This window comes from Larimichthys crocea, chromosome XXII (genome assembly GCF_000972845.2).
Source record: "Larimichthys crocea isolate SSNF chromosome XXII, L_crocea_2.0, whole genome shotgun sequence".
Taxonomy (NCBI): domain Eukaryota; kingdom Metazoa; phylum Chordata; class Actinopteri; family Sciaenidae; genus Larimichthys; species Larimichthys crocea.
Window position 1 is genome coordinate 5,670,938 of NC_040032.1, and position 27,923 is coordinate 5,698,860.

General features: G+C 39.8%; 1 protein-coding gene and 1 long non-coding RNA gene across 4 annotated transcripts in view; one reads left to right on the plus strand and one right to left on the minus strand.

Annotated features, from left to right (window-relative positions):
- The first annotated feature begins 5,991 nt into the window (after positions 1–5,991).
- Positions 5,992–27,923, plus strand: part of LOC113744426 (uncharacterized) — a 30,156-nt gene continuing 8,224 nt past the window's right edge. Inside the window, exons 1-2 of the long non-coding RNA XR_003461517.1 lie at positions 5,992–6,604; positions 7,337–7,455. This is a non-coding gene — a long non-coding RNA (uncharacterized LOC113744426). The remainder of the gene's footprint in view (positions 6,605–7,336; positions 7,456–27,923) is intronic.
- pitx1 (paired-like homeodomain 1) lies at positions 12,972–26,535 on the minus strand. Of its 3 annotated transcripts, XM_010737549.3 has the most exons (5): positions 26,391–26,535; positions 25,274–25,328; positions 20,319–20,468; positions 18,925–19,127; positions 12,972–15,193 (listed from the first exon to the last, which is right to left on the minus strand). In XM_010737549.3, exons 2-5 carry the CDS (start codon positions 25,317–25,319, stop codon positions 14,645–14,647), a joined length of 948 nt encoding a protein of 315 aa, XP_010735851.1. In that variant the 5' UTR covers positions 25,320–25,328; positions 26,391–26,535; the 3' UTR covers positions 12,972–14,644. The 3 variants fall into 3 exon arrangements, with proteins under 3 accessions (XP_010735851.1, XP_010735858.1, XP_019120090.1); XM_010737556.3 differs by lacking the exon at positions 20,319–20,468; XM_019264545.2 differs by lacking the exons at positions 25,274–25,328; positions 26,391–26,535 and adding an exon at positions 20,577–20,639.

The window sequence follows — 27,923 nt, forward strand, 5'->3', positions numbered from 1 at the left end:
AATCCTAATTGGTTGATCTTTTTTTCCCTAAACAATGAGTAATTATGAAGGGTCTGTCCATCCTGATCAGGTCAAGGTAAAACAAACCCCCAGATACTAATTCTGCCAACAAACTCACTGTATAGCTTGCCAGTATTTAGATAAGAAGATTCATGCCACTCTCATGCTTTAACAGTCAGTGTAACATTGTTAGCTTAGCTTAGCACAGACTGGAAACAGCTAGCTTGGTTTCAGTCAAAGGTAATAAACGTGTCAAAAAAAAAAAGGCAAGATGGCAGTTTGACAGTCCACTGGGGGGGTGATGGCTTTGGGGTGCGTGTGAAGGAAGGAAAGTTGCCACCACAATTGCAAAATGGAATGGACTTTCAGGCCTTGTATCCACACATAAAAATGCTACAATTCACCAACGCGTTGTAAAATTAGGTGCTTGTTATAATAAAACAAACACGTCTCAACCAAAATGCCCACTAGGATTAGGAACACATCACTTAAATGCAGCTTCTAAATTCAACTCATCCATAAACACGATATATTGAAAAAAAATAACCTCCCATCCCCACCCCCATGCTGAAGACCAAAGCCGTGAAACTCTGTATTTTAACCCTGCTTGAAAGTTGTTCCTGAAGTTTAGTTATCCCATTACATTTAGGCCTTGACTAACATGGTAGCTTGAAGGTTATGGGCTATAAGCTGGTTGCATTTACATTAGATTAAATAATTTGTCAAATTTTCATATGATTTTGTCTTTTCACAGTGAAGGCCATACATATGTAAGTGAGACTAAAGCACATGCTCAGCATTAGATACTCTATATCATATTGCAAGCATGATTTTGGAGCACTTAACCCCCTGTTCATTCATCTGTATAGTCATGTTCTGACTATCTTGCTGCATGGCTGGAAACAATATCATTTCATGTCCTTTTAATGTTACTGACTCAAACCATCTTACCTTTTTTGTACTGTACGTAAAAATACAGATACAACAATCTAAAAGTACTCCATTACAAGTAAAAGTTCTGCATACTGTATCCTATTTAAAAATAATAAAATAAGACTTACTATTGTACAGTACTAGCAGGTTAAAGTTTGATATGTAAAAGTAGTTATTCTGCAGAAATATGTGCAAATGTAGAAGTAGTATTTTGCTGTTGTTGTTACTTATCACGGTGGAGCTAGTTTTAACTACTGTATACACAGTTAGGTTGTTCATTGGTTCCCAAACTAGGGGCTGGACCCCCTCCTTGAGGGTCATGATATACATCTGAGGGGTTGTAGGATGATTAATGGGGCAGGAAAGAAGAAAAAACACAAAGTGAAACCGTCTGAGTGGTTTAGAAAGGAAATCTCTCTTTGGCGCAACTGTGAATGACTCATCTCAAACTTGACTGCTGACGGTGACTTTGCGTTTTAACAGATAAAAGTGAGAGTGTACTGATCTTCTCATCTATAGCAGAAAGCGAATGAATGCCAAACTCTTCCTGTAAGTCCAAAAAATATAACGAAAGAGGGAAAAAATAGAAGAAAATGTCCATCGCAAAAAGTCGGAGCATCTAAAACATCTAAATTTCCAATCCTCACATGTGAGATGCTAGAACCAATGAAAGATCTTTGATTTATCAAAATCGTTGTTTAATAATTCATTTTTATTGACCAATTAATAGATTAATTGACTAATTGTTTCAGCCGTATGTGAAAGCCTTTTAACTGCTAGGCAACCATCATCTGTCCTCTGTGGTGGAGGAAGGAGAAAGAGGAAGGGGTGGCCCCTTCAGATAATTGGCCTCAGCTGATGGACAGAAGCAGCAGGCAGCCAAGCCAGCCCTCCCATTAGTGAACTCCCTGGATTCTGGCTCCTTAATCCGTTTTCAGCTTCACCTACTAATTCTGCACCGCCAGCAGTCCAGCCTGCACACATACACACACATCCTACACCCGCCCATGAGAACCAGAAGGAGACAGACAGACAGGGGAAGGAATGAGGAAGAAAGAAGAGGTAGAGAAAGTGGGGAGGGCAGTTGAAGGGAGGGGGATAAGAGATTGCAGAGGTGGAGGGGAGTAAAAGACAAATGGAGAGAGAGTGGAAAGGAATAGAGTCGAGTATAGATGAGTGGGACAGGCCAGGTGTGGGGGGCTTTTTTCTGTGTAGACCCTGAGATGGAAAAATAATAATTCTCCTCAACATAAATGTCTAGTGACCGACTGAGAGCGACAGAAAGGAAAAGAGAGTGGGGGTTTCATCAGTGAGTGAGAGAAGAAACCACAAGCAGGAGAGAGACTTTTTGGGCTTTTTCCAAGTAGCGTGATAGCGGCCCATATTTCTCCTTAGAGTGTGTGAATCGTAGTTTCACTCCCTGGCCATATGGTGGATGAGGTTGGACGACCAGTAGTTGCAATCTGATACTGCCAAATAAAGATAACAAGGTCATAGAAAGTCAATCTTGACTTAAGTCTGCTTCTGGAGTCTCTAGGGGGAGTGTGCAGGCCAGCGTTTAGCATGTGGGCTCGTTTGTTGTGGGATTCACTGCAGACACAGTGCTGATAGTAATCACAGTGTGAGCTTCAAGCCAAAAAGCAACCAGGAGCTTAACATTTGCAGAGACATTTGTATGGCATTTGTTATTTGATTAAATGCACCCCGTTTGTACATTTCCCATGTGGTGCGGTAACTACTGGACAATTGCTGACTGTTCTCATCTGTGTGAATAGAAACATATTGTTGTCTGTTTTGCTGATGAATGGCTGTTTCACGCTGTCTTCTTCCATTTAAAAGACAAGTTGTCAGTAGTCCATTTTTTTCTGTGAAAAGGAAAACATATTTTCTCTGGGATATGAGGGATCACAGTAATGGTTGTCATACTGATTCCACCATGTAGTAAAGTATCAGCTACAGGCAGAGAGAAAACACTGTTTTTAGCTTTTTTTTGCAATGCATTTTTAAAACAGTCAAATAGGATTTTAAATGGTTTATGTAACACAAGAAGTAGGAGAATTTCCTCAGCTCATAAAACTATGTTTACTTATTCAGCTAAAACATGTAAAATCACCAAACTGGGAGATACAATGTATAATCTATTAGAACTTTAAGCAAAGTGAGCTGGTTTTGTTTCGCATATCTAAATATGTTTAACAAGATCTTTTAACAAGACTAACAGTCTATGTTAGCGGTGCTGAGATGCTGTGCTAAATGCAAACATGCTGGTGTCACACAGGTATACTGTTTTTTGCCTTTATTTGATAGAACAGCCAAAGATGACAAGAAAACAGGGAGAAAAAGAAAGGGGACGACACAGCACAGGCTGGAGCCACACCTGGGTCACTAAAGCAAATGAGTTAGCCTTTTGTACATGAGGTACACGCTCTACTACTTAAGCTGCCAGGATGCCCCCACCCTCACACAGGTATTCCATCCCCATGTTATTATGCTAATAATCAGCGCAAATCAGTGATAAAAACGAAATTTTGCAAGTATTTAGTCAAGTATTTGAAAAAATTAAAAACAACATGGTGGTGTTAGAGGAAACAGGGGATCACCAAGGTCAGTAGGCATCATCCTCTGAGGACCTTGAATGTTTGTACAAGATTTGATGACAATCAATCCAAAAGTAATGTGATAATTCAGTTTTACAAACACCTGCACTGCAGAATTAATCCAGAGTCTTTAGGGTTCTTGTAAACACTATCATACCATATAATGTCGCTTGGGACATCCATTTTCAGTGTAAAGTGAAAGTGGTCCAATGTATCTCCATTTTGTTTCACTACTGAGGAGGAATGGGGGGTGTCCATTGGTTCAAGTAAAGCATGCTCTTGAAGTAAGGGTCACATATTTGTTAGCGGCCGTTCTTGATGACTGCGCGTTTAGAAATCCGCAGCCATTTTGTCAGCAACGAGATCTCCAATCAACAACCGACTGAACACGTCCAGCAAAACACAAATATGTACATCGACATACTTTTGAAAATATGTAGTGTACGTAGGGATGGGAATTGATAAGATTTTTACAATTCCTATTCCATTATCGATTCTGCTGAATGATTCGATTCTTTATCGATTCTCTTATCGATTCTCGTTTGGGAAAAAAAGGAGAACAAACAGTTTGATCAGCATCATCTAGAGGAGGTAGTGAACTGGAGCGAGTACTAGTACAGCTGCCAGCCTCTGAGCCAGCCAGACTCTCTCTCGTCATGGTCATCTTCTAAATGTAATGCAGAAGGCATTTGATTAATGTGAACTGTTATAGCATGTTTTACAAAGCAGCACATCGCGCTAACATGGTAGGCAGTGTGTTATTTACCATTTACCATCCGTACCTTCCGTAGTAACCGCAGAGGTGGTCATAGCCTGGCTGCTGCCGCTGCTGCTAGGTTGAGATTCATCTCCAGTCCGAAGCGTGTCAAAAACACGACATTCATTTAAAAATATTGCATGTTGTATGCGCAAATGTTTCTGCATGTTCGTCGTGTTCCCTCCCAGCGCTGTTATCCCCACTTTGCAATGATTGCAAGTCGCCCTGTTGCCATCTGTTTTGATAAAATGCAGCCAAACTTTGGAGCGTTTGAACCGAGTGGGTTACTACTCATTGCACTGCACGTGCGAAACTTGCGTAAGTTACGTGCCGTAATTTGTCCTGCTTGCTGGAATTGAGCGTGCGTATGCGCAACGTGATTCATGCTTTTTGGAATCGATAAGAGAATCGTTAGATAAACTGCCAAACGATTCCATGGAAGTGAAACACATGGAACCGGTTCTCAACAAGAACTGGTTTCTCGATTCCCATCCCTAAGTGTACGTCAGTATTTGATGTACATGTGCATTCCATAAAGGTAGGTTTTTTGGTACAGTCACTTTCTGTCAAGTCCAATCTTTAACTGGTGATTTACCTACATCTCCCAGAATTCCTTAATTTAATAAATCCAGCAAGAAGGTGTTTCAAAGAGAACAACAGTTAAGCTCAGGATTTTATTTATTTTGTATTTTTTATCCCTGGCTATAAAAGTACTGTGCACACACACTGTTGTTAAGGAGTTTTGATGAATTAAGAAGTCAGATAATTGGCTTCCTTTAAAATAAATAAAGTACGGTGAACCAGATCTTTCATACAGTAGGCTCCATTCTTCACTCAGCCACCCACGGCTCTCTTTAGTGTGTTTTAAGCACTGACACACACAAAAAAAACTTGGCCGTGAAGTCACTACAGTTCGACTCAGCATGGACACTAATCCCAAAATGACTGTCATGTGTCAGCTTTATCAGAATTACTGCGGTACTGAGACAGAGTCTTGGCGGTAATTACATCATTTTCTCAGGACACATATAATTATAGTAATTCATGCTGTTGTACTTTGGCTTGCAAAAGCATGCAGTTACTGGCCAAATGCTCTTTTAAATGTTTGATCTAATATTTTCTAATAAATCTACAGCTCTGTAAATCAAAGTGTATCTCTTTGCAGTGCAGAATAAATTATGGCAGTTAATACTATAATCATTAGGTTGACATTGAGTTGAATAATTAATTAATCATAAAGAGAGCTTTACTTTGGATGGATGTTGCACATGGATATATGCAGCTTAAGGTTTTATTGTTAAAGTACAAAATGTAATGAAATGCAGGAAGAGAATGGAAATAAAATAAGCAGCCACCGGGCTGTTTGAGATACTTGGCTGATGCTTGTATCCAGGAAGGTTTTGAGCAGAGTTGGTGTCTTGTTCAAGTACTTTTTGTCATAAAAAGTTCGAGTTACTGTGAGCTTCCTTATTCAACCTGCTCTTCACCTTTTAAATACTGTTTAGTCATGCTGTAGGAATTAAGTCCGTACACTAACTTTGTTTTTTATGTTAAAAATATGCCTTCTTTGAACTCTCACCGTGGCAGGTCCAGAACAAAAAACAATGTGAAAAGTACCACACCTCTTTCATACAAGACCAAAACCAACACTGTCTGTGGCTCATAGCTTCAAGAACATTTGTTCTTACTAAATATGTAAATGGGTCACCAATATATACATTATTTTTTTAATAAGACTCTACACATTTTTTTTTTTTTTAAACATTTGGACGATGATGATTTTAATTCTACTACTTACTCGAATTGGAATGAATGTTGGGGACTATTTTAAGCTGTGGATTAATACATGTTTAGAGCTCTGAATGCAACAGAAGAGGTAACTACGGTTATTAGTAAAATTCTATACAGCACAGAGAAATAAGATATATCAGGCTTAGAAACAATGTCTTTATTGAACGAATTGTTTTTTGATAATGCAAATTACACCAACATCATCTTCTTTCTTCCCCCCAAGTAACTAATTAGAGTGGACTGCACCACTAGTAGGGTAGCTCACAATAAACACACATGTAAACAGACAATTTGGCAACACAGGTAATTACAATTTATACAGTTTTGCTCACATCATGTATACAAGGAGTTACAGTGTCAAACATATGTAACCACCAGTTTCAGAAAAGCACCTTTAATCAAAAGCAGACATACATGTGTCCCCCCTCCTTACTTCAAACATGGTAGAACCAGGAAGTATAAATAGATATGAGATGGTTGGCAGAACCATTTTGCCTGAGGACCAGAAAGAGGATTAGTACCAAAGGTAAGACAGTTGAAAGTTTCTTAGCAGAACTTGGCTTACTATCAAACAGTAGGCCGCAAATATGCCCGTTTGTGGTACAGGCCGAACCTGATGGTTTCTTTCACGCTTTGATTTGCACTGTTTTCCTTTTGCTGCCAAGAACTGAAACCTCACATGTCACACAAACATTAAAAGACCCACAGCCTGAACTGTAACACCATGAAATGGAGGAGAATCTCCATTACCCCTCTTTTCTCATCTCATGTTTGTAGCAACAGTTGGTAAAGTAGTCACCGACTACTTATTTATGCTAAAATAACACTAATCAGCTATTGACATATCACAGGACAATGACCCAGTCAGTTTTTTGTAGATTAGTATGTTTTCTTTTCTTTTCTTTTTTTTTTTATTTTTTTTTTTTATGTGAGGTGTGCCATTGTAGCTAAATGCTCGCCTCAGCATGGTTGATACCTGCATGACCTGTGTTTACTATGTGATATCAAATGATAGTGATGCTGTAATATACTGTAAATGAGAAGGTTATGGAAAATTATCTTCACAGAGGTTTCACCCCCATATTAATGATTATAAGGGTGAGAGTGTTTTGCCCTGACATGCCATGTCGGTTTACACTGAAATAAGACCTGCTTTGTGAATTGGATGAATGCTTTAAAAAAAAAAAGTGTTTTTTTTTTTGTTTGTTTTTTTAATTTGCTGAAGTTGTAACCAGTAGTTACAAATTCATCTTCATAGGAATGCAACCTCTGTGAGAGTCAGAGTTTGAAATGATCATGCACATGTCGCTCAGTGAATGAAGACCAGTGAAGTTCATGAAAATGGACCTGGGAAGTTCTGTGGCTCCAGCTAAACAGGTAAAATGAATCTCTTTTGTAAGATCTTTTTACAGGCAAGGCGCCACTGGCACCAACATCGGCTACTCTGAAACACAACGGCTTTAGGTTTCAACAGTGTGTGAAATTATCACTTGTACTATAAAAATACACTGTGTATATATTAGCTCTTTACACTGACCACCCCGTTTATACCACTGCAGTCGGGCCAAATCACAGAAACACTTCTCTGTATAACACAACAGCTTCAACAAAGACTGAACATTATGTATTAGACTGCATTGGTTTTAGCTACATGTGCCCAGTCAACTGGCTACTGTATGTGTATGATGAACAGTGTGGTAAATAAAATGGCATCACGTAACTGCAATGCATCGCTTGTGAGGTTAGTAAGAAATAATTCATATGATGGCTTCTCTAATATATCATCAGTATTATGCGTCCTATACAGCAAAAACTGAACAAACTATGTGGACACCCGAACATTGCAGCCATATGTGATTGTTGAACGTCTCGTTCTAAAACCAGTCATTAATGTTCTGCTAGGATAGTTTCAGCTCCTCTGGGAAGTCTTTCCACAAGATTTTGAAACCTGGCATTATGTTCTGCCACACCAAAACTGGGAAAATAATTTCTTTATAGACCTGGCTTTGTGCAGGGGTATGTATTGTCATGTTGAAACAGGAAAGGCATAAAGATTTCCACAATTGGAATTAACTGGCTCAGTCCAAAATATGGAAAACAGCCCCTGACAAAAGCGAACAAATGTACGTAAAGAAGTGTCCACATACTTTTGGCCATGTAATGATGAAGTCGGGTTCTTGGAAGTTGTAAATGTTCAGCTGCAGTGTTCTTTTAAGTACTTCCCTGCTATAATTTTAATGCAGCTTGTCGTTTTTAGTATACGCGCCTCCCTCTCATACATACAGTATGTGACTTACACGGGGCTTTATATTTGAACATTTAAGGCAGAACTGGTCATTTGCCATAAGTTTATAACCCCTGACAGCCTGGCTGAACTGTGGTTAGCTTGCACCACAATGGCACACAGCATGAGACAGAAAGTCAAACAGTGCCTTAATGGTGTGTGCTTTGGAGACGCCTCCGTTCAGCGAAAAACTGAAAGAATGAGATACGATAACCCCAAAGTGTGTTTGAAACAAACAAAAGCAAAACATGCAACATCTTGAGTTACTGTTTGTGATGTTAGTTTCATGGCAACAGTAATCCAAAAGCAATCAAATGTGAGCAGCAATTCGGGATTCAGCCTGTTGCTTCACTTCACTCGTGTGAAGGTGTTTTGTGCTCTGCGAGATTTAAAAAAAAAAAAAAAAAAAAACTCCATGTAATTGTTAAAGAGATGGGGTTTGTCCTCCAGGAAAACATTGTGCAACTGTGACAGTAAGTTTAACAACACTTACAACACATTTATTTTTCACTGTCAGACATGTTTTTTTGGACTGAATGCGTTTTTTTTTTCTCCCCACTCCAAGCAGCCATTACTTTTGATTGATTTTCAAAATCAATCTGCAGAAATGTGAAACACATTTTAAAATTGGTCTATGAATAAGTCATCCATCACAGCGAGGATCTGCTTTCATGATTCATTGGACGGTCACTACATTACAACACAAAAAACTTTGCAGATAAGAGACAAAATCTTTTGCACGTTTTAGGTCTTTGTGCAAATTAAAGCAAACCGGTAGTTTCCTGGAGGACTGTAAACACATTCAAAATGCTGAAAAACCTATGCAGAAAAAGACCAGCTGTAATGTAAAGCACATACTGTACACCTGATTTATTTATTTATTTTTTCTTTTCAGCGGGCTGCTGTCTTGTTTTTGGGGTGCAGCAGCTGCTCTATACGCCCAGAGGAGATAAAGTCACTCTCATTAAGAGAGATGAAGGCTGGTGCTGCCATGTCCTAATAGACCCCTGCTGCTATTTTTTGATTACAGGGTCACTATTGTTATATTATAGAGTCTAGGCAGTGCTTCTGAATAAACTACAGGTTTGGATCTAAACAGGGGCCTCGGTGTGTTTATAGGATGCAGCAGCTGCAGTGCAGGTTTCAGGGATTTCAGATGAGCTGCTGTAGGGACCTGGTGGCAGCAGCAAAAAACTAACAGAAGCTGAGCAGCAATTGCATTCATAGCTGAGGGAAGGCCTCGGTTTAGCAGTGCTTGTTTTGTTAATTGGGGTACACCAGATGGGCGGGGTTGTAGAGACTATTCAGCTGTCAGTCACAGTAGTGTATACAGTGCAAGGTTCTGCTTTTTATTACATCATGGTGGTCTTTGCTGACAAACAGATGAAATATGTCATTGTCTGTAATTGCTGTGCCTGCTGTGCTCCCTCCTTTGTGCAGCCATTAAGTATATCTGCAAACACTATTTGACTCTGCTCTCTTGGTTTCTTTACTCCTTTTCCTTCATAGGCCGCGACAGGTTAACCTCAGGCATGGCTGTGTTCATTTCTTAGGGGGCCCATGGGGTAAAAAAAACATGTGGAGCTCCGTCTGACCACAACACCTAACGGCCTCATGTCAGCTTCATTATTTGACCAAACAAACAGAAACCAACTTGTGGGTCATGTGTGGAACGCCAGGATTTTGTGAGTCTTAATTTGACAAATCAAAACATATCAAGGAGTATATACTTTGTTAAAATTAAAATAATAAAAGTCTTGTTCTAATTTTGATAATTAGACACAAATATGCTCTTTACCATTAACGTGTATGTGTATATTTTGTATATTTGATATATATATTCCTTAACTCAAATGACCAAACTCTGTCGATAAAATAAGTTGCCAGCTTCGCCCTGCTGCTAATTAAGCCTCGCCTTAGAGGCCACAGGAGCACCATAAAATCTTAAAGGGGACTCGTGGAAAGTCAGTACTGTTGTGTACATATATTCACAATAAAAGTACACAATCTAACGTGATGTATTTCAAAGCAACGTTTGCTGGTTGACTTCTTCTTGTCTTAGAGTAATACACAGAGTCCATTCTGGCTGCCATCCTTCCTCTTGATGATATGATCTGCTGATCTTTTCCTTGTTTTTTTTTTTTTTTCAGTTTAATATTCAAAAAGCTGCAACAAAACAGGGGAATGCCTGTCATCTTTTTCTTGAATCACTTACAACAATGTGATTTAGCAAAATGTCTCTTATCTTGTTCTCATATTCACTCTGGATTTTTTTTTTTTTTCCACACTTTCGGTATCGGTGTAATCTTGTGTATGTTTCCTGTGCAGATCATATCTTTCTCTCACACATACTTATATTACCATCAGTTATTCAGTGTTCAATTAAGTCATTTTTATGTGAGACATAATCCTGACTTGCACTCTTGAACCCACAAACACGCGGTTACATGTCACACATTTTCTGATTCCTTTCCTTCACCGCATCTCTAATAATTCAGGGGAGGTGAGCTTCCTTGCTTAGAAACACTTGTTCAAATATTTACCGGCTATAAAGCCGCGTGTTGAACTTTGCCCTTTCAGGTTCAGGCGCGTTCACGCTCCTCGGGCTCTAACCGGAAACGAGCATTTATGGGTGGCATTTACGACCGCGTGCGCGGTTTGTTTTTGTTGCCAATCACCGCGCGAGCCTCGAGTGCGCTTTGTCCTCTGGACAAACATTTTCAAATCAAAGCGGAAAGTTGCCAATTACCAGTGCGCATGCCCGCCTTGAGTAAACGTTCTGCCCCTCCGTGCACGCGGGCGCGCCCAAGCAAAGAATTTGAAGGCGCGCGCGCGCAGCTGATGTTGTGACTTGTCGTGAATGGTGAAGGTCCACGACACGAGAGCCTCCGTGGAAATGTGACAGAGTTGGAGGAAGAAATGGAAAAAAAAAAGCAGTGCGTCTATAAATGTTATATGTACATAAATATGATCATAAAAATCAATCCATAAAAGCACCAAAACCAACCTGCACCTGTGTCACTGACTCAGCAGTTAAGATTAAATATTGTAGCAATATTATAGAGCCACTATAGGAGATAAATTTACTCACAAGGCACCCGGATGTCAAGAAACTGACTTGAGACATATGGTCAAATATTTTCGAGCTGCTATGAAAGATTAATTTTCTGAAAAGGCACCCTAAGTTTAACACAAACTCAGTGGAGTATCACAAGTCAGGATGAAATATTACAGGAAGATTATTGAGGATCTATACGAGGATAACTGCAAAAAACTCACGTCTGAGTGACACACACACTCTCACTCACACTCACACTCACTCTCTCTGGTAAAATATGATAGAGCCACTATTTTAGATTCAACACAGGAAAGTCAACAAACTGGCTTTTAAGTGTCAGACTCACTCCATATTAAAGTAAAACATTGTAGGGATTTTATAAAGCCATTATAGGAAATAAATACAGCAGAAAAACACTTGAGGGCCAAGATAAACTTACTTTGAGTGTCAGACACACTAAACGTTATGGTGAAACTTTATAGTTACTTCAGCCACCTTTTTAAGGTCAACATGAACTTGCCTTTTGAGTACAGACACACTACAAATTACTACAAATGAAGAAGCCTCTTGGACGAGAGGTGAAAAGTCTTCATGGATCTACAACTATATCCAGTTGCCCGGATTCAACTCTCCAAGACAGATGACCTGGACGACTGACAACCCTCAGACAAATACAAATGAAAATACAATATGTGACCTCCTCCATCATTTTGAGTCAAACATTTTGATATGATTTTACATAACAGATAACTCACAGTGATAGAGCAGGTCACATATTATTGGAATATTGTAGAGGGATTTAGAAAAACCAACCATAAGGTGGACATAAACCTACTTTTGAGTGTCTGACAAGCTTCAGGTTTTGGTAAAGATAAATATACTGTTATAAGTATACGTAGACACAATACATAAAGACGCCTTGAGGTCAACACAAACTCAATTTTGAGTGTCACAAAAACTTCAGGTTATGTTAAAATATTTTTATAGGAGATCTAACATAAAAATGCATTGGGTCAAGATGAAGTCACTCAAGCCTTGAGCAATAATAGATATAATAGAGGAATATGAGTGCTGAAAATAAAAATGACAAAGTAACTAAAGAAATCCAGAGCTCTATAAACTTTTTTTTTTTTTAAACAGTGAAGCACAACAAATATTGTCATTTCTGTTCATTATAAGTTAAAACTCACATAAGAGAGTTTGACTTTGTATAACAAACCCATGAAATAATTCTGCAGGTATTATGAGCTCTGTTTTATTTTTATTGGTCATTAGATGGTGGTTTATTAAAGAGTTGCCTCATAATCCTCCACTGAGTGCACTATCAGTGAAAGCACACAATCATTCCTGCCACATTCGTGCTGCGCACAAATATCAGTCTAACGGGGAGTAATATAGATATGGGGATTTCTGCAGGTGTCAGAGAACAAGATATGGTATTGACTGAATTCATTTTGTTTGCACTCGGACAAACGTGCACGAGATTATCCCCGAAGAAGGAGACAAATCCAGTTTGCGCATTTGACGCAAACGAGTCTGTTTTTTTTTTTTTGTGTGTGTGTTTTTTTAAAGAGTTTCACATTTCTGCAGCTCAAACTTCATGACTTCAGCTCGCAGATAAGCTCCTTTTTAAATCCTGTGATTAGTGTAAAAAAAAAAAAATGCAGCTTGGATATAATTATCTAAAGATGAGACACACCACAGTATAATACTCAGGTGGGTCCATAGAAAGGTGCGGGTGCCAAACCTCAGTCTGACTGACTCCAAATGTAATGATGTGTGTTATTATGGTGTAATAAGAGCAAAAATAAATATAATTAGAAATCTATTTAGACACGCTTATTATAAGATAAAACACACCAGAGGCGCATGTGGGGCTATTTTCTGCACTGTGCGGTGAAATATGGCGATTATCACTCACCAAGTAACACTATTAAGTAAGGCTTTAGACAATGATCCTATTATTTCCTAGAAATGTAGATATTATTATCTGGACGTTTGCAAGATGCGCAGCTATATAAACTCCGGATTTATTTCCTTCCGCAAAGAAAGTGTAATTTAATGTGCAATAAAGCAAAAAAAAAAAAAAAGCAATAATACTGGAATAAGCTTCAAAATTAACACAAGAAAAATAAAAATCTCACGGTCAAAGCTCAGATAACTACCGGCGATTCGCATTAATCCTCACAGATCTTCATATTCCTGAGATAATCCCTTTTAAACTGAGTGGATCAATAGGCTGTCCATACAGTGCCAAGTTATTTATTTTGCTCCTCTTTGGGGGGGAAAGTTGGACCACTGCGGGCTCGTCTCGTTAAACAAAGACTCCTCTAAAACATACTTGAAATAAACCTCTCTTTTCCTGGAGTTTATTCAAACAAACATGTTACCATAAACACATGAAGTGACTTTTTTTTTTTTTTTTGAATCACCTTTTGTATACAGTTTAGGCTAATGAACTTACTTCTGCAAAGTTTTACATTATGGTACAAAACACGTTGCACTCAAGTTAAACATGCGGGGTTTTCTATTTCAAACAAAATGGGAAAAAAAACAAACAAACATTTCAAAGTAAAAGTCACTGAACGGGAGGCGTCGTGGAGTCAAACGGGCCGGTGGTATCCTGCATAGACGGTAAATAGAAAGCACACAGAAGCAGTATAAAATATGTACAATATAGGCAAATTTCTTTTTTTTTTCTTATTGAGTCTGGATTCATGAATCTACTCGACACTCTTTTTTTTTTTTTTTCTTGCAAATCCTGGTTTTGGTCGAGACCCCTGTCCCCCCTCCCCCCCTCCCATCCCAGTCAGTCTTCAAACGCAAGCAAGCACAAAAAAAAAAAAAAAATCCCACCGTCTGTGTTTTTTTTTTTTTGTGTGTGTGTTGTTTTTATATATATGTTAAGCCTGTATATATTTACATTTATGTATGTACAATGCAGCAATGTAACACGTCTTCATCATTTAAAAAAAAAAAAATCCAAAAAGAAAAAAAACCCTGGACATTTGCTGTGCAAGTTCATTGGTAAACACACATAACCCGCATAATCCATTTTTTTCTCTTTTATTTTGAAAATGACTGCAACTAATCCAGTTTAGTTGTCTTTGATTTTTTTTTTTCCCCCATCCGCAGGTAGCCTCTATAAGCTCTGACACCGTGTCCGTTTATCACATATATATTTATTTATATTTGCAGATATTCATGCCCCTCTTTTTGGCCCGTCAGCTGTTGTATTGACACGCGTTCAGACTCGAGCCGGGGCTCTGCAGGCCGCTGTATCCAAAAGTTGGATGCTGTTTGGATTTGAGTCTCAGGGTGGCCAGGCTTGAGTTGCAAGTGTCCCGGTAAACGCTATACGGAGAGCCCGGAGGCCCGTACGGACACGCAGACGACGACATGGCTGAGTTGATGCCTGACGTGCCGATCCCGTTCAGGTTGCTGATGTTGTTGAGGCCCGGTGTGGGCATGCCCGGCACGGCGGAGTGGCCCATCCCGGACGCCATGGTCATGGAGGAGATGGAGTTAGGCGCCGAGAACATGGACTGTGAGGTGAGGGGGCTCATGGAGTTGAAGAAGGTGAAGTTCTTGGTCGACAGCGGCGCCGGGGTGAGGCCTTTGTTGGTCCAGTTGTTGTAGGTGTAAGCCGGGTACATGTCGTCGTAAGGCTGCATGAGGCCGCTGAACTGCGGCAGGTAGCTGTTCTTGCACAGGTCCATCTGCTGGTTCCGCTCCCGCTTCCTCCACTTAGCCCGGCGGTTTTTGAACCACACCTGGAGGAGACACACACGGTTTAAAACTGAGATATTCACGACGAATCACCTGAGGAATGAGCGAGGTATTAAAAGTATTAATTTTCTTTATAAACCTTTATTGTTCTTTTATTTTCTACCCACTCCCAACGCGCCTTAAAACTCCAAAAATACCCAAATATCAAAAATATGTAGAAGTATTCCAAAAACAGGCATTATATTATGTTGGAATAAAATCCAACTTTCCAGAAGAAGAATAACGCTGTGCCTTTTTTTTTTCTTTCTTAAATATCATAAATTCTGAGCTAGGACTGGTGCAATAATACTTGTGTGCTTTACTTTTATGGCAGGGGGTATCAGACCCTTTCTCAGGCCTCCGAAGTGCTGCTGCTGCCTTCAGGGTGTGTTGGTATTTAGGCCACAGAACACACTCAAATAAAATACAAAATACATCTGAAAACAAAACTGAATGAATGATGTTATAAAGTTACTCCAGCTAACTTGAATAGTGTAATTTCCCCTTTTCCTTCTTTTTTTTTTTTAAAGACACTCAGAAGCCCTACAGCGAAATCTAAAATTTGAAGCTGAGCTCTCACATTGATTGTCTGTTTTTTTTTTATTACAACATCTGTTTAATGTTCAGATGTCTTGAGATTTGTTTGCAGCAGTATGTAAACACAGCAAAAAAAAAAAAAAAAAAAAAAAGAGCCTAGACTGTATTTTCAATTATGATCATTTGAGAAAAAACACACAGAGACTTGTTTGCTTCATGGTCAAACATTTCAGTTGTAACGCCATAAATTTCTCACAAAGCTCACCCGGTGCCTTCTTTAAATGGAGAAAAACATTTCTATTAGAGCTCATCTTTTCTCCCAGTAAACACGTCAAACTGGACTTGTTCTTAACTTTCTTTTCCAGTTCAGTTCAGTTTTCCTGCATCGGAACCAAAGATTTCATGTAGAGGAGCAGCAGCTGCTGCAGCTCCACAGTCCAGTGCTGTCATCTAGGCTGTAAAACCGCCTTTAATAAGCGTTGGAAAACAAGCTCTTTAAGTATATAGACGATAACAGTGGAAGGTACAACAGTCGCTTGGATCTAAAACTGCTGCTTTTTGTGTGGAAAGCCTCATTTTTCTTTTTAAAAGCCACATTCATTTTGAGTTGTCTTTGGTTATTTGCGCAGGAAGTGTTAAATGAGCTCTGCAGAGGATAAAAACCTAATTAAAGGACCAACTTTTGTGCACATGGCCTCATATAAAAATTCTTGGAATGTATTTATTAATTTAATCGTCTGCGTGAGAAACGTCCCCTTGATTTTTTTTTCATATCGAAAACCTTGTTTTTAAAAGCCTGCAGATTAAATCATAACATGATAAAGGAAAAATGAAATGAGTAAATGTGTGAATTTAGTGAAAAAGTTCCTAAATGACTTGATTCGAATAAAACAATTATAGCATCCTAACATGTGTCTGGACTTACAGAGCTATGGATGTGTTGGAAGTTATTAGTCCATTCTGGCATTTCATTTTAATTGTTATTACTTCATGTCTAGCAATGAAATTCTGCGTTTCATGCGGGTAAGATTCACGCCCACGCGTGTGTACGTGTGGGTGAAGTCACTATGTGGGTCAGACTGCCCAAAATAAAAGCAACACGTTTACAACATGAATCAAACACGCGCGGGAGGGATGAGTGTGAATGAATCAGAAAAACGTGCCTCTGGAGATCTTCACGCCTTATCGAAAGCTGACAAAATCCCCGTTAGTCGGCACTCTGCGAGTCATTTTTAATTCATAGTAGAAACAGTTTACAAGTGGTTTCATCGGACGAGCCCCACGGATGGCTATTTATAGCCGTGCAGGGAACAGGGTGCTGCGGACAAATTGTCCACAAAGACATGAGCGATGTGACAGAGAGCTGCGGGGGAAACACGCACGCTGCATTTCACAGCAGCGTCTCGAGTCCAGTGAACTCTGCTTCCTGTACCGAGCAGAAAATATAAATATATAAATATATAAACGCCATGTGAACAAACATAAAGTTAGAGCTATAATTGGAAATATCTAAGTCCACAAATATAATTCATTCAATACATTATCTGTCTTGATTAAACACCCGTGACCTTTTTAAAAAGATCAAGTCCTGACACAGTCCAAGCATTTAATGAAACGCTCAAGTTATGAATCAAATATATCCACGCAGCGCCGCGTCACGCCACGCTCTTTCCATCGTTGTATTCCTCCAAAATAAAAGGCTACTCTTGTTTTGTCAAATTCACCCTCTCTTGCTCTAGAAATAAAGATCTAAAGTTGTTCTGAGACTTTTTACTGTACTCCCCCCCTGACACACTTTAAATAGCTCTATGCATTTTTGTCAAGCAATTTGAGACGGTGGATTTTTTTTTTTTGCAAGGACGAGCCGCCAGGCGCCAGTTGATGTAAATGAAAACCAACTGCAATTGTTATGTGTTTAACGCACATTTCTCACATCCACTTTTTTTTTTTTTTTTTAGCAGCCCGCATGGATACCTGTGTAAAAACAGCGACTAGTGATGGGTCTACTTTTTTGTCAGCCAGAGTAAATGTCACCTTCATTGTCTATTTAAAGCGGCTCTAGTATAATAAGAATCCAAATATTTGATAACTAATGTTTTATCAGTCAGATACTGTTCAAATATGATTTTTTTTTGTTTTACCCTTCAGGTTTCTAAATGTGAAACATCCTCCCTGAATAAATACAGGCATATGTTGTTCCTATTCATTGCACAGCTCCAGGTAAGTTTTGGCTCCATGAACGGTCTCCTCCACGGGGACAAATAAGTGTCCAGACTGGTGATGATGTCATCATAAGACAAATCCCTCATTGGCTCCATTAGTAGCGCGGATACACCCTTAAAAACCATGTCATTTCCAACACATCCAAATAGTTAAAGACAGCTTTCATTTCTGCTAAGATGAACAATTTGAACATGAAGATGTTTCTTAAAACGTGCAGTTTTTTTTTTTTTGTCCTTCTTGTCCAAAGTGTGTGACGTTTTATGCACATGTTTTAATAAAGGAAGACTTTCTGGATACAGCCTAGCCAACAGTCAGGGATGACTGCAACTTCTGTTGAAAATCTCCCAGTTTTTTTTTTGTCAACGGATTTTCATTTCAGCGTGTTTCTGAATTATATCACACTTATTTCTGATTGACTGAGCTGTTTTAAAGTCGCTGCAGTAACTTCCACGGAGTCTGTTAAAAGGCTGGATTTTCACTCTTCCATTGAGGGCAAAGTGTAGACCTCAATGCCACATTTAATATCACGATGGATGTTGTCGGCTTGTCCTGCTATGAAAAAAAAAATTTGCTGGACAGAGGCTGACTTTCTCTTTTTTTTTGCACGGCATATTAGAATATCTCGGTTTAGACAAATTAATGCTCAGCTTTGCATCAAAACTGTAAGTGAGAACGTGAAGCTGTGATATAATTTAACGTAATGATTATTGTGAGTGACTCTGATATTAAGCAAGTTTTAGGATTTTTCTAACAATTTAAAGATTATAATAATGAATACATTTTCTTACTGATTTCAAAATATTTCCCTTAATATGTCACTATTTATTTGCATCACATGCGTTTGAGTTATTTAATTTATTTAAGTAATTGCTTAAGAATTCTCCCACCCCAAAACTCAAATTTATGTCAAATCCTCCTTACGCATGCATTACGCACACTCTACGCACGGCCGGTGGTCTGCCTGCTGGCTTCTTACCCTGACTCTGGCCTCGGTTAAGTTGGTCCACACGGCGATTTCCTCCCTGGTGCTCATGTCCGGATACCGGTTCCTTTGGAAAGTGGCTTCCAGCTCCTGCAGCTGCTGGCTGGTGAAGTGAGTCCGCTGCCGCCGCTGCTTTTTCTTCTTGGGATCGTCCGCATTCCCGTCATCGCTCCTGTGCTCAGCGCTCCTCTCCTTTTCTGTTGATCATAAATCGGGGTGAAATTACTGCGTGCTACAGCTGCAAGATAATTTCCAAAAGCATGCAAATAAAGCGCGATGAAGACGTGACTATTTGCACAATAACGGCCAAACGTTTCAGAGTGAAGTTAAGTGCAAGAACCCCCCCCCTCCCCAAAAACTTTAAATCCTCTTGAGCAGAAAAAGCCTGTCAGCGTGAAATAAGCAAAAGCAAAGCTATAAATAAATGATATACAAAGCTGTCCATAAAAAATAAGCTGAGAAGAGAAGTGACAGATTCAAGCCAAATATTTACAAACATGTCTGAGACTTTTGTATCGATTCTTTCAAACACACTTAGATGTGCCTCGTTGATAATATGACTGTCTTTACGACGAAGCTCTTATCTCTTCACTGCAATATTGTATGCGTGTCCTAACAAGATTGCCTCATTAAATCTAAGGGTCAACACGTGCAAAGGTTACAAAAATATATATATTTTTTAAATTTATTTGCTACAAATAAAAAGTAACTTAAAGCCATGTTTTAATATGAGCCCCTTAAATAATTTAAAATTAAGAATGAGAAATAAATGTCCTGTATTTACCATTTTTTTTTTATCTCATGTGGACTGAGACAGAAGAAAGATGGAAAAAAAAAATGTGGCAAAGCTGAAGAACAAAAAGCTTCTCAGAATTGTTAATACAGACCTTCTGGCTTTCAGTTTAGATTGGAGGACGGGCCCAATATTTATAGTTTGTTGTAATGCATTTACTGACAGCAGGCCAGGCTGTTCTGCACATTTTTCCCTGACAGCCTTCAGGATCCTGCCAAATGTTTGGTTCAGCAAGCGTAATAAACAAAAAATGGGGTGTAACTGTAGCAAAAAATCTAGACAATTTTCCCTGTTCCTTTTGCGCTCCTGCGCGTTAAATCTGAGGAGCAGAGCTTACATCTACTGCACGAGTGTTTTGATGTATGTTATCCACGTGCATGTTGCACCGTGACACACGGAAATAACCCGCCATAGCAGTGGGAATAAGCAAACACTGTGATATACAATGAACTGTCTCCTTTTTTCTCGTAGCGTTAAACCCACCGGGATGCCTCTGTGACAGTCCACCGTAAACGTGTTTATGGAGACGTAAAACAAAACTGTTATTGCACTCAGAAGAAGGAATCGAGTTGCTTAAAGCACTCTGACTGTGTACCTGCCAACTCTGTGTCTGAAGACTCGCTGCTTGAGTTCTCTAAAGTTTCTCGACTGCTGTTTGAAGTTCTCGGTAAATGAAACGCGGGGGCCACGTCGCGGGGCGGCGGTGCTCTCACTGCCTCTGCGATTCTGTCCAAATTCATCCCACCTTTGAAGAGAAGGATGCGTACAGAAGAGGAAAACGGGGGGTGAATCCTTTGGGGGTGCACAAAGCTTTCCTCAACAGCTGAAAATCCACCCGCTGCTAGACACACACCACGACATGAGAGGATGAACCATTCAGGGAGAATTTCCAACAGAGTTTTGTTCCTCCACGTCAAAAAAAAAAAACAAGACAAAAAAAAAACAAGACTTTGAGAGGAAAAAATTAAAAAAAAAAAAAATCACACCAGCACCCTTTCCCTCCGCTACAGCAGTGACAGCCCAGTGCGCTCTCCTTCTCTCCGCAGCAGGGAAAAGCTCGAGAGGAAGCTCCGGTTCTCCAACACACATAAGAGACACACCCATTTTGTGCGTTTAACCTCCCCAAAATGAGTCAGTCCCACCCACTAAGCCAGCCCGCTGCAAGAAAATACCCACCCAAACAAGATATTCTGACGTCAAGCTAAAACAAGAAGTGGAAGAAAAAAAATGCTTTTAATTCATTTGGCGGTTGGTTTTGTCACATGCAGATGAGCAATCAAGTTCTGGTGGAGGGAAAACACACAAAAAAATGACTAACCTAAGCAGAAAGAGACTATTCATATCAGTGAATTTATACATTTCTAGTTTGTTACATGTTACATATGACTTGAAGCATTTTTTGCAGCGGTCGTTTTCTTTTTTGTTCAGACTTCGTGAGCGCGCAATGCGACTCTTTGCTCTTTTGGAGTAAAATGGGCCTTTCATTCGTGTAGGCATGTTTGAAATTTGTCCAGCGCAACGCAGCTGGGTGCGCTTCTACACACACTCTCCACACAATGTACATCTCGGATATGTACAGAGCTGAATAAACATTTGCCATCTAACACGGGTAACTGCCCGGTTACGGTTTCTTCAGTATGAATAGTACATGATATGAGGATTATTGTGTGTGTGTGAATGCCACTGTGCCGCTCTATCAGCTCATTGTTTCACCGCAAATAAACAATCAGGACTGTTAAAAGGCTGGCAGACCGGAGTTCTCCTTACTTAACGCATGCAGGACCAACAGCAGGCCGCTTTCTGCTACATAAATGAGTGAATAATAATCTGTTGACACTTGCACCAAACAGCCACCAGTTTATAATCAATTCAAACTATTCTAAGCTTCAGCAGCATACACTCAGTGGTCTGGATCTTAACCTTTCAGCTCAAATTCATCACTAATGATCCGCAAATATGATCTAATGAGATTGCACTTATTTTTGTTGGTGCTGACGCGCAAATGGCAGCCAGTGGACGCGGAAAGTTCAGGACAGTTGGAATCCAAATCCGGTCAAGTCATGCTGTGTAATTTAGATGCACTTTGGAATTTAAAAATCAAAATTTTAAATGTCAGAATTCCAGGGTGTTTTCTGGTCTGATTATAATCTGTCATCCCTGGCACACACACACTGACTCATTCATTGATTCACACAGCGCAGCTAAAGTGAACCGTGTGGAGAACTGCTGAGCTTCGTCCAGATCTTGACTTGCAGCCGAATAAAACCTAGAAATGAGATGATTTCTATAAACGTTGGTGTTTGCAGCGCCTGCTGCTCACAAAAACACTTTATTTTGAAGTTAGGGTGGAACTCAGTGAGGCCTTGTTGTAATACTTTGAGGTTTACGTAGACCTGTTGCATCTTGGGAAATCAGGGGTGTGATGCGTTTCTTTTTTTGACAAATGCGAGCAGTAATTTATTAATAGTAATACCAGTTTGATGTTACGCATTAGGATTTATTCGGACACACATTTGGCCTACAGTTTGCGCATAACGGACCTTTGTGTGTGCACCAAGCGCTCTTGTGTGATTGCGCATGACCTGCAAAATTTTCAGAGGGCAAGCTTTTGCCACTAGGGTCCGAAACGTGTTCCCATTAAAATGTTTTATCTTGAATTCATTTGAAGTCAAACTGTTCAAACACGACGACAAACTGAACATCATGAGCTCTGAAAAATCAGTTCTGTGTGATTAAAGTGCAAAGAACAGATATTTTAATTGTTCGCGCAATCACGCCTAGCCAGAAAACTAATTGCCAAACACAACTCAGGTCAACTTAAACATTTCTTTGATTGCAGACTGTTGGCTACTCTCCTGCAATATGAGACTAGCTGGCAGCAGACTCGCTGTGGCTCGGCCTGTGGCCTACATGTGTCAGGTAAATGCGCACTAGATCAGGCCTCTCAGTCTGAGACTCGGACTGTCACCGGCGCCAGTCTCGAGCATTTTCGGCCTTTGTATGACAGTGACTTCTGACATGAGATCCCCGTCCGACCGGAAAACTCCCCGAAGGCCCTTTCAAAAAAGACAATTGCGCAAACTCTCAACCATCACCTGACGTTTTTTTTCTATCTGTATTTGTTCAGCCTCTCTGCACACACTGTGCTCTAATGAGCGGAGTTAAAGGGCACGTGGAATCTGAATATCTATAAAACTAAATGATGCAATCCAGTGATTTAATAGCAGAATTATTATTATTATTAGACTATCACCCTCTTGTGTGCAGTCATAGAGCTGTAACAAGTTCGGCCTTCACATATATCCTACTGAAGTGCCCCTAGGCAGGAAAACCATCATCCGCTGCCTGCTTACTCACGTTCTCAGCTGCAGCCAAGTGCGTAAAATGCTTCTGGAGTGATATTTGGCGCAGAAAACAACACAATTTCACCTGGAGTAGGTGACCCCAGCTAAGGAGGGTTGTATGGAAGTGACCTCGGGAAACTTGTGGCCACCAGGTGGTTTTTACTATGCATGGACTGGAGCTCTAAAACTGTGCGAGTTAGTTGCGGGGGTTAGTGGGTACATTACGCATCCGTGAAGTGTAGACGGCTCTGAGTGGATCAATGATGGAGGTGGAGATTTTAAGTGTAGTAGTGCGGTTATATCCCAAAAGTAATTTTCCTAATATTAAGACTATCACAGCAGCACTGTAAATAAAAAGAACACACAATAAACCCAGTGACCCCTGAAATCCTCACTGGAATATTAGAGGATTTACAGCACATGAAGATGTTCCATGGAGGAGTTCCTGTGAATGCTACTTTCCTCTGTCCTCCAGCAGATATTACAGGCTGATAGATGGGGGTAATCTAAATACCCAGCCTCCTCCTGCCTGCCTGCATCCCGGCCTGCGTCCTGCTCCTCCTCTCTGGAGGGCACTTGCGTGTGATGGATGAGTTAAAAAGCCTTTCCATCCGGCAGGACAGGTTAAAGGCCAGTGGCAATGCAAACACTCATATTTTTCCTCCAAGAAGTGAAAATAAACTCAGCGAACTCCGTTAATCACACACCAAACACACATGAAAAGACAGTCTTGGTGGAGTTTTTTTTTCCTCCCATAACTGTAAAGTAACCAAACAAAGTCGAGCTAACCACGGGGCCAAAAAACAAAGCATATAGAAAATTAAAGCTGGCGAGCAGATTCAAAGGCAGGACAGCAGTGGAGATGTAACTGGACACGGTGCGTAACCGGAGAAGGACAGAGCTGATTATTTCCTTGGTGATGGTTTCCCTGTTTGGTCCAAGGCCTGTTTGACCTAGAGCTTGACAACCACTAAACAACCTGACAGAGAGGATGCAGGTGTAAATAAAACAACGTCTAATGGCCATCACAGGCAAACACTCAGAAGACGAATCTATATAAATGCCAGAAAATGTGGGATTTTGTTTTTGAATTTCATATGACTGACTAGTTGATTTAATGCAGCTCGGCACGCATACATGCATCATTCTGTGTGTTTACTCAGCACCGTGTCCGTTTACTGTGGTTTTAAAGTAAAAATAAAAAGACTGATAAGTTGAGTTGTGGTGGAATTAGTCCTAAAAATACATATTTGTCAAGCACAAATGAGTTTATTTAGTCATGAAAACACACTTCTTAAATCCAATAAGAACGCACTTGTTTCTATTAGCAGCATAGATTTGACTTGAATAAAGGTTACAGTCTGAATTTGGTACAATTTGGTACAAACACAACCAACCCCCAAAGGCAGCCAGGTTGTCTTTAAAATAATTATTTCCCAATTCTGTTTTTTTAGTTTAACAACTGACTTTTAATTCAAAGTTTTATTATTAGAAATGATTATTTCCTAGACGGTTTAAATGGATTGCACACAGCCAGTCTCCGCCTCACATGTCTGTCATTTAAATGTCTAAAAGAAACTTCCAAAGTTTTCAATTTTTCATTTTACGCTCTTTCTTTTGACTGTGATTAAATCCAGGTGAGCAGAAAACTCCCCTTTTTAAATCATGTTGAGAAAATATTCTATGTATTCTTCTGCTTTTGGAAACTTTCCCCCCCTCTCTCTTCTAATCAGCTTTTTGTTGCTTGCTGTCATTTTGACTCGATGTTTTTCCACTTTTTTGTTTTTCAAATTCAAAACGACTCACCAGGAAATGGTTATGATGAAATACCAGACACACAAAATAAAACTCTGTGGAAGTAAAACTGAAAGAGATTGTTGAAAATGTTGTTTCAGTCTGCTTTCATTTTATTTCCTCACGCTCCCATTTGCATCTCATTATCTGCTGTATCTGCATATCAGCATGTACATGCAATGCGCATTAATTACAGGAAACATATTGCATCTAATCGTAAAAGCAGATGGCTGTGAACACACACAGCCCGTGTGCTGCGAGATTTACCAATAACAAGTTCTGACTTTGCGCCAAACCGAGGGGTGCAGGAGGTCCGTGCTTAAGGCTGCAGCATCCTTTTAAATAATCAACTGTGTAAAAACGTCTCTCAAAGAAAACATAATAACTGAACCGAGTAGATAACAAGTCATACCTGGGTCTCCACAAGAAATCCCATTCTTCGACAGATTCAGTTCCATTCCAGTTGCCTGAAAAAACAAAGGAGAGCGTTGCATGAGAAGAAAATGTTCCTGCATATCAAAAAATACATTTATTGTACTCTGTACTTTGCCAATATGTGTTCCAATTATAATCTCTGATACACTCAATTAAATAAAGTTCATTAAAACAACCAATAATTCTGTAATACAACACTGCTACACCAACTGATTCATGTTGAATTCTTTTTGGGTCCTTCTTAAACACTTTATTTTTTTAGAAAAATTTAATTATTATTTGAATTAGAATTATTTCCTTTTATTTATATATATATATTTTTAAGGAAGATTTTCAGGAAATGCAGACAAATGAAACGATAACTTTACTAAGCAGCAAACTCAAACTTTTCACCAACCATCAAACATTTTAATATGAAAGTTTTCACGCATTTTTATGTTTAACCCATCATCAAAAACGTTACCTTTACACACTTACACACACACACACACACACACACACACACACACACACACACACACACACACACACATACACACAGAGCCCTTCTTATCTACAGGAATCCCTTTGCTGTCTGCTGATGTCCTCAGTAAATCTTCACTCAGCTCCCTTCTGTCTCTCCGTGTTCACACGCTTCAGTGGCCGACCCGCCTGCACTTTCTATTTATTAGGATCATTTAAGGCATCAGAGATTATTGTATCATTTCAGTAGGAATGCACTGGAAATATAACAGCAGGCTACATCTGGCTAACATGATACTCAGGTTGACTCACGCTGATATTTTCTACATTTTATGCTGCCGTTTAACTCCAGAAATCGTTGCTGTGCGTAAACGCTCCATCCACTTATCCTCCGGCCTCTCTGCATCCACTAAAGCAGCTCTGACCCCTAATCAGCCGACAACACGCGCACTGTGGAGACTGCGCTGGTCACCATTTCATTTCCTCCATCATTCTTAACTCTGACTCGTGTTCGATTCATATTTGTCAAATCTGAAGCGTAAAACGGCCAAAGAGCGGGATGCCAGCCAATCTACTGACTCCTGCAGGGGAAAATGTAGCGACCTCACAGGCGAGGTGTGTGTTTTACTCACCAGTTAGTTCCAAGAAGAGGCAGACGACAGAGAAAAAATGAATAAAGCCCTCAGAGTTTCCCCATGCAGGTGTTCAGTAAATCCACTTTATGCGTCGGCTGCGCGTAAACGCTGCGTCCGCGGTAATCAGCGCTTTGGTTGCGTCTCTGCGGCGCTGCCTTGGTTTTCTTCGCCATCCGCAGCACGCCTCGCTGTGACGTCACTCCACCGCAACACCCCCCCTCCGTCACCCCCCCACCACCCCAAAACACGCACTCCCCGCCGTCGCCACCATCTCCCACCTCCCCAGTTGTCATCCTCTGTATCTTCTCTGCACCTCAATTCTCCTCCATCACAATTTTTAATTACACAACTTTAGTATCTTCACCTGGCGTCACCCTCATCATCTTCATCCCTAAAATGTATCCTCATCCTCATTTCTCAACCCTAATATGTGAGTAGCCCAATAATATTAACAATAGTACTATTATCATCAATAATAAAGATAATGATAATAACAATGATAATAATAATAAAATCATTTGACATGTATTTATTTATTCAGGTTTATTTCCTCCGTGTACCACCCTGCTCTCTGTGACAGTGGCTCTGAAGAAAAACAGTTTCGTTGTGAAAAGTTGAGGCTTAAGAGTTTTTATGAGCTCATCATTTGCGTGCACTTCACTTTTCTGTAAACTCACAGGTCGTCTTGGACTTGAAAAACTTTAAAAAATAATACGTTTTGTTCTCAGTTTTGCTCTGCCGACTCCCCCACCTAGAAACGCACACGTCTAATATTTTAGTTTTCAACTCTTCTAAATGTTTAGAAAACGTCTTTATTACAACTGAGTCTGAATTGATCACGCGCCTTCCAGGTTCTGTTGTTCAATGTGTTACTTTGCCCGTCACACACGACAAATCACGTCACAATATTTGAATTATTGGCAGCAGAACATGACCACAAATAGTCTAATTTACATCAGACCGTTTTTTGTTTGGGTGCGGAACCTAATAATGTTTTGTCTTCTCGACAATGACTTGATTCATGCAGGATGTTTAAAGCTTGTGACAGCGGATAATTATTTAAACAATTAATTGTTCATATCCCAATATTTACATGCAGAGTTTGTTCTGCATGAATCAAAACATTAAAATTCATCCAACATTTAATTTCTTATGGGGCGTAAATGTTGGGGGCGGGGGGAATTAAAGTTTTTATTTCTTTTTAAATAAAACGAGCCTGAAATATTAAAATGAATATTTTCTGAACGGATCACTGGGGCCTTTGTGTGTCGTTCAGCTGCTTCAGCGGCAGAGAGAGGGAGAGAAACAAGACAAAACACAACGAAAACTATGGATACAAAGCACTTTTATTGCAAATAAAGTGATGATTCGGGTCAGGAGTTAAGCGTTACAGCACGGCTGTATCAAGACACAAAAGGCCTAAAAAGGCAGTAACATGGCAGGATGCAAGTAGCCGAGCCCGAGATTAAAGTAGATTTAGCCTGTAAGCCGTGGGCGGACTGGATCACTGATGAAGACTTTTCATAAATA

Excerpts from the sequence above, each read along its gene's own strand:
- pitx1 (XM_010737549.3), bottom strand. The coding sequence starts at position 25,319 with ATGGAACTGAATCTGTCGAAGAATGGGATTTCTTGTGGAGACCCAG. Across the intron at positions 19,128-20,318 it reads TTCAGACACAGAGTTGGCAG|AAAAGGAGAGGAGCGCTGAG; the intron begins GTACACAGTCAG and ends TATGATCAACAG. Across the intron at positions 15,194-18,924 it reads TAACCGAGGCCAGAGTCAGG|GTGTGGTTCAAAAACCGCCG; the intron begins GTAAGAAGCCAG and ends TGTCTCCTCCAG.